This window comes from Nicotiana attenuata, unplaced genomic scaffold (genome assembly GCF_001879085.1).
Source record: "Nicotiana attenuata strain UT unplaced genomic scaffold, NIATTr2, whole genome shotgun sequence".
Taxonomy (NCBI): Eukaryota; Viridiplantae; Streptophyta; class Magnoliopsida; order Solanales; family Solanaceae; genus Nicotiana; species Nicotiana attenuata.
The window spans coordinates 126,090-133,414 of NW_017672039.1; the positions used below are offsets into that span (position 1 = coordinate 126,090).

Sequence of the window (7,325 nt, forward strand, 5' to 3'; positions counted from 1 at the left end):
AGAGACGTAAGAGGAAAAATGCGATATAAGTAAAAAAAAAATTCTTTACAAAACAGAAAAGTGATATTCATTTGATTGTCTTTCCATACATATTTCACTAAAATTTGTTCATAATATATCTCTTATGGTATTCCTTATTAAGCAGCTGCTCTAATACCATCTCACTCTAGCAATAAAAAAAATGAAAAAAATAGTGAAATGCTTTCTCCACAATTCTTATTTGGAAAAGAGATGTGAAGGGAAAGCCTCAAAGTAAGAAGAGGAAAAAACAAAAGAAGACGCTTTAATATCTATTGTTTTATATACAAAAAGAAAGTGAAAAAGAGAAGTTTTATTATCTTCAGAAAATAAATTGTATTGAATATTATTTTGTTGTGCAAGGGACAACCCGGCGGCCATTTAGTTTGTTAACAAGATATAAGGGATTATTATGTGGGAATTATTGCAGTGGTTAAATAATGAAAAAAATTTATTTTTATTGGTAGATAGTTCGTATAGTAGATTAAACATGAGATACACTAGAGCTGATATCAAATAAATGTTTGGTTACATGATAAACTTGAATAAACTTTTATTTTTAATTTTAAATATTGTTTTTTAACAAGACATCCAAAGAAGAGCTTTGGAGCAGGGGCGGCTTAATGGATCTTGTGGCCTAAGGCGAAACCATATTGAAAGGCCCTTAAATATTCTATAAAATATTTACCTAACAATAAAATTTGCTTTTTAAATGACAAATTAATCATTTTAAAGACAAAAAAAGAAAAAAAACATGAATTTCAAAAAAAGAAAAAGGAGAAGAGCACAAAATAAAGTGGTAGACTATCTGTTGAGGTCCAGAACTCAAAGTGAAAATTTTGATTTGGCTACCTCACAAACAAGAAAAAGAAATAAACACACATAACGTAATAGCTTAAGTTTTGAGCATTTACGGTTCAAAATATTTGCTCATTCTGATCAATTTAAGCAATAATGTAATTCATTCTATCAAGTAGCACTTTTTGGTGAATATCAAAATAAATTGTAAATAACCTAAATATAGTTTATATAGATAGATTTCGTTGTTCATGCAGTTTCAGAGAATATTATAAAAGAATTCATTATGTTATCGATATATATAACTTAATTCATACATATATAAAGGATAAAATTAAAATTGAAGAGTGAAGCAACTATACTATTTAATGAGGAAAGAAAATTATCATAATTTATACATTTATTGGTATAAAATAACCTCAATCAAGTAACAAAAAATATATTTTAACACTTTTCTTTGTACTACTTATTTCTATAAATTATAAAAAATATAGTAATAATAATAATAAGAATTTAAAATAAATTTGGGGCCTTCAAATTTTGGGGACCTAAGACAATAGCCTCACTATCCAAAGCCTTAGAGCCGCCCGCCTTGGAGAAGGACATACTTGTTATTTTGTTGTTCCGGAATTAATAATCCCAAAATTATTATCCTACATAAAATGTGATGTAAATAATCTCAAACTTTCTTATACTAAAATATAGAATTCAACCAAACACAAAATAAAATAATCTCACAGTATATATCGAAATTATTGTCCATTGTTCTCGCATCTAAACGAACCTGATCAGTGAAGACTACGATTCGAATCCCCAATGTCATCTTGACTATTTAATCTTAGTATATTTCAATTTTACGCTTAGTGACACAATTTGTTGAACTCACTTCATATAAAGTTTAATTGTTTTTTTAATAAGTAGATAAAAAATAAAATAAAACAAGTGAAACTCTCCCATCATCGCTAATTTAAAGGACTTTTCACATATTTAGTTTACTATGTTAAAATTCTTCTTTAGTTTCTTGAAGTACAGATCCAATCAAATATCTTAACCTAAAATGGGACGAAGGAAATACTATTTTCCAATATTCCCTTGCCTTGCCTTTCTAAACAAAGGGTTGAAGGAGGTTGTTAGTGGGAGAAAGAAATAAATAAATAATAAATTAGGACTTTCCTATAATGGAAAAATACTAGGAAAATAGCGGGTGTAATTTGGGTTATCACTTGCCTGAAAAAGAGTATTGCTTTTTACACCTTGGTTTTAGTTTTTTACTTACCAAACACTCTGCTCTGTACGTTTTATTTTCTGTTGTTTTTTCCTTCGTCTTCTTTCCATCCAATCCACTTGTCCTTCATCACCAAACACACAAAGCACAACCCACCCAAACCCCACCCCCCCAATCTTCTACACCCCCCTGGGTTGGCCCCACCAACCTTTCTCGTCCTTTATCAACTGTGTTGTGATTCCCTCTTTCTCTCTCATTGCATCCTCTTCTTCTTCTTCTTCCTCCAATAGAAAACCTCTTTGGCAATCATTACTTTAACCACCATTAGTGTATTCACTTTGATCTCTCTCTCTCTCTCTTTTTCGCTGTCTCTTCCAGAAATGTAAAATCCTCATATCTGGGTGTAGTTTCATCATCACTCTTCTTCTTAATTACCCTTAATTTATTACTTTACACGATACCCAATTCTCTCTCTCTTAAAAATATACACATGCTGAAAAACACAGCTACTAGTCAGCTTTCTGGCTCTAGAATTTCGTGCTTTTATCTCTATATATAAAAAAACCAACCTTCCCCGTTGCGTTCTCGAGTTACCTATATTCTCTCTTTCTCTCTCTCTATATCATCATCATGCGACTGTGCGTCTTTTCAGGAAGAAAATATCTGTAAACTATTTTCTCTCTCTCTCTCTTTCTCTGTCTGTAGTAGATATATCTTTACTGAGAAAAGTAAACGGTGTGTATTTTGTAAGGGAGAAATGTTGGATCTGAATGTATCTGCAGTTTCTGTGAACTCAAATTGCGATGAGACTGACCCCAACAACAACAACACCCTTTTCTTTAAAGATGAATATTCTGCTGGAACATCCAACACCACTGCTTCCTCCTCCGTCGTCAACGCCCCCGTCGCCGGAGACGAAGATTCCAACAGCTCCTCCGTCCATCACGGTTCTAAACGGGCCCACCATACTCTCAATTTCTCCATACTGAAGAGCGATCGCGCCATTGAGATTGAAGATGATATGAGCACTGATGACGTGCTGACGAGGCAGCTTTTTCCGGTGAAAAATGAATCGCAGGTGCAGGGGCAGGGGACGAGGATTCAGGGTCAATCTCAGTGCTGGCTGAACTTGTCTGTGCCGGAATCCGGCGGCGGAGCAGAAATAGGAATTTACAAACCGCCGGCGCAACAGCCGGTGAAGAAAAGCCGACGTGGGCCCAGGTCCCGTAGCTCACAATATCGTGGAGTCACATTTTACCGGCGAACTGGAAGATGGGAATCGCATATCTGGTACACGTCTACATATATTAATTTACCATAATTAGGTGATAAATCAAGATAAAAATACATAGTACTATTAATTAATGAATTTACACATGTGATAATAGCTATATTACCATTTTTACCCTATTACCAATTACTAATTCTTATCAAGAGATTTGCATAGAATTACCTGTTTGTATAAATATTTTTTACACAGTCAAATACTAGAACCTAAACTCATCAAGTAATTATAAATAAGTGATAGACCTTAGGTAAAAGACCCATCTCATACAATTGTTGCCTTGGCGAATGTAACTATTTTCAGTGTGGGGCACATACATACATACATCACTATTGGCCTATGCATATAGTGATATTTGTGAGTCTCGGTTTTCTGTTTGTCTATGTGAATGTGTATGTAATTTATGCATTTATGCGCGGGATTAGTCGAATCTGTGAAGTGGCATAAAAAAAATTTCAACCATTTTGATGTAGTAAGGTACAAATAATGAAGCATAAAGTCCATCTTGATCTGCTGTACTCCGCAGTATTATTTTTGTCTTTTTATTAATTGAGATGCTCAATTTTATGCCGAGATGAAATTCACCTTATCTCTTTTCATGATTGTTCATTGGGTTTATGTTATATGTGCAGGGATTGTGGGAAACAAGTATATTTGGGTAAGCATCTATTGAAGCTTAAAGTTAATTGAAGAAATTTTTGCAATCTTTTGTTAGTTTATTTAAGGGATTAAACCATTAATGGGGTTTGTGGTTTTTCAGGAGGATTTGATACTGCTCATGCTGCAGCTAGGTAAGAGTTTATTCACAAACCTAAATCAATCAATTTTGTTATGTTTCATCCATATTAAGTAGATCTAAATGTTTTCCTTTGAACAATTCAGGGCATATGATCGAGCTGCAATTAAGTTCCGGGGAGTTGATGCTGATATCAACTTCAATATAACTGATTATGAAGAAGATATGGAACAGGTACAGTAATGTGTTGGAATGCTACTAATAATTGTGGATATCATGAGAAGTATCTAAATTAAATGTTGAGCTTTACTAAATTGATCTGCAGATGAAAAATTTGTCAAAAGAAGAATTTGTTCAAGTCCTTCGTCGTCAAAGCACTGGATTCTCTAGGGGAAATTCAAAATACAGAGGGGTAACCTTGCAAAAATGTGGTCGCTGGGATGCTCGCATGGGTCAATTCCTTGGAAAAAAGTAAGAATGCCCAGAAACTAGCTACATATTGTACTATGTGTTATGAACTTATAATCTGGTTTGAAGCTTTATACTTGGTGTTTCAGTTGCTTTTTATATCAAATTTCATGTCTAGATCACAATGGTTGTTAATTATTATGTGAAAAATTGATGGGATCTTAGTTTGTATGTTGCTCCTATAAGATTAGAATGATTGGTTGCAGGTATATATATTTGGTTCTTCGACAGCAAAGTCGAAGCTACAAGGTCCTTGTGATCATGAATTGATACCCTTTTGAGACTGATTGTCTCACTTTTAGCAATCTCATTTTCTGAATCTTGTCCAACCAAATCTGCACTTTCCCATTTGTGGTGCAGGGCTTATGACAAGGCAGCCATCAAATGTAATGGAAGGGAAGCGCTTACCAACTTTGAGCCTAATACATATGAACGGGATATAAAGGAGGATAATAAAGATGGCGGTACATCTATCTATCCTTATCTCTTACATCTTTCTTGCAACTTCTGTGATGACATTTTGGAAACCTACAGAATCTTATAAGTTCTCTCAACATGATATTGTAGGTAGTGGTCAGAATCTTGATCTGAACCTCTGGATATCTCCACCTTTGGCTGGTCCAAAGCGCGATGAAATTGGTAGAAACGTACCCTTCAATTTTGGAGCTCGTGAAATGGTTATTGGAAGAAGATTAGAGGTATTTTCTGATTCAAATACTTAAATAACTTGTTGTGTCAATGTGATCTCCATTATGGCATATACATCGACCAGTCCACTTCACATTTTTTTTATTATTTCTGTATTCACTCTATAGCATGACTTTACGTTCTCTTCCTTTGTCTAATAAGCTATTCTTTTTGTCAATCTTACAGATAGAGAACTCCTCTACTGCTCCACAAGGTGCACCAACAGCTTCTAAGCTGTCCTTATTGACTGGCGTGTATCCTGGTTTTTCTCCGCACAATATGGTATGTATCATGCTCTACTCGGACATATATGTGAACTCTATGTTACTGTGTCTAGTGTAACCGTTTACATGGGATAACACCAGGAAATGCCAAGTTAAACTTTTGAAAGAATTTAGAAGCAACGTGTAGTTTACCACTTGTGTAATAGGACATGTACTCCATTAGGGTAACAATGGTGATTCTGAACTAATCAGATGCTTGTTTACACTTTACTTGTAACAATGGGAATGATTAAGATAATAATTGTTTCGTCATGCTTCCAAATTATTATTATTTTAGTTGAAGCATGATGGGGATGTTTCTTATTGTTAACGTACAGGAAGGAGCAATGGCGAAGGTTGAAGCAACTTCCTCTCCAGGATTCCCAAATTGGGCTTGGAAAATACATAGCCAGGGTTTAGTCACTCCAGTGCCCGTGTTTTCTTCTTCTGCAGCATCATCAGGATTCTCAACCGCTACCACTCAGTATCCGAATACCCTCCTACTGCCAAGCAACCAACTACGACTCCCCACAAACTCGACTTTCCAACACCCTCCCGTCACCCTTAACATCAGTTAAGAGGGACTTTAACAACAACAACAACCTAAAGAAGTGGAATACATCCTCATTCAATTGGCTACAGGTATAAAGTCTGTCAATGAAGTGTGAAATTCTTGGAATTCTGTTTCCATTGTGTGCATCATACCTATAGCAGCACCAAGTGTAGATTGTATAGCACATGATGATGTATAGGATGGTATAATAAACTTGAAAGACTTACTTCAAATATAGCTATTAAACTTGACCATTCTCTCTTAACCAGACAGTATTATGCTTGTGATAGCAAGATTCTAAACGGACTTGTGCTGTTAGAATTTTGCCTTCATCTGATCAGATTTTTAGTTTGGAATTTTTGTGGTCTGCTTCTTTATAGCTAAACTGAAACTTTTCCATGAAAATTGGATATAACTGCTCTACCTCCTATTCTTTATCAGTTCATTTTTTTTCCTATACATGATGTATATATGCTAATAGAAGGATTATCATTAAAAGAACTGGGAAAGAAAAACGTACTGTCGTTAACTTATCATCTGTTCTTCTTTCGAAACATATTTCCATAACGATTTTAGATAACTTTATTTATACATTAATTATTGATTTGTCAAAGTACAATTACAGCTTGTTTTAGGATGTCTAATAATTTGCATAATTATTTCTTTCTTCAAATTATATTGTTTACAAAGTTGCGACTAACATATTTGTTTACTAATACATCATCAAAGTATCATAATGGTAGAATTAGTAGCCAAAAATATTAGGTGTTGCTATTAGAATAGAGGTACACTTTCATTGTTTCACTTAAGGTTTTACAATTGGAATTAGAGTGTGTTTTTGGACTTTTACCATGATATCTTTTAAGAGAGACTCATATTAATGGTTAGGGGTAAAATTGCAATCCGTAAAAACGACGAGACTCACAAAACTAATTCCATACCACAAAGTCGGTACTAATAACGTAAACAATCATACTTCGGACGAAAAGAAATCTTTTCAATGTTTTTGTACCTCTATGTATCAAAATCATACGCACTACACATTAATGTGACATATAATATAGTCTATCAAAAAAGAATTTACTACATTTTTATTGTTTTCGAATATCCCTCTATTTGAAAACAGTTTTTTTTTTCTTTTTTCTTTTTACCTATATTGGGCAGCAACTTAGACCACAAAGTTCAGATGTCCAATTGATATAGTCCTGGACAAGTCCACTTGGTCTGTATCCCAAATTTCACCTTACCAAAAGACTACAGTACTTTGTTTATGATTAAGGTAGAGAATTTGG

At 34.1% G+C, this 7,325-nt stretch overlaps 1 protein-coding gene across 1 annotated transcript; it reads left to right on the top strand.

Annotated features, from left to right (window-relative positions):
• The first annotated feature begins 2,297 nt into the window (after positions 1-2,297).
• LOC109211468 (ethylene-responsive transcription factor RAP2-7-like) lies at positions 2,298-6,456 on the top strand. Its single transcript, XM_019375002.1, has 9 exons — positions 2,298-3,331; positions 3,959-3,984; positions 4,087-4,117; positions 4,209-4,296; positions 4,388-4,533; positions 4,891-4,994; positions 5,098-5,228; positions 5,404-5,499; positions 5,819-6,456. The coding sequence occupies exons 1-9, from the start codon at positions 2,799-2,801 to the stop codon at positions 6,056-6,058; spliced, it is 1,395 nt and encodes a 464-aa protein (XP_019230547.1). The 5' UTR covers positions 2,298-2,798; the 3' UTR covers positions 6,059-6,456.
• Positions 6,457-7,325: the final 869 nt, after the last annotated feature.

What these genes read in the sequence shown, in the direction of transcription:
- LOC109211468 (XM_019375002.1), top strand. Translation starts at nt 2,799, where the DNA reads ATGTTGGATCTGAATGTATCTGCAGTTTCTGTGAACTCAAATTGCGAT. An exon ending in GGTCAATTCCTTGGAAAAAA is followed by an intron (nt 4,534 to 4,890) that starts GTAAGAATGCCC and finishes TTTGTGGTGCAG; the next exon opens with GGCTTATGACAAGGCAGCCA. An exon ending in TTATTGGAAGAAGATTAGAG is followed by an intron (nt 5,229 to 5,403) that starts GTATTTTCTGAT and finishes TCAATCTTACAG; the next exon opens with ATAGAGAACTCCTCTACTGC.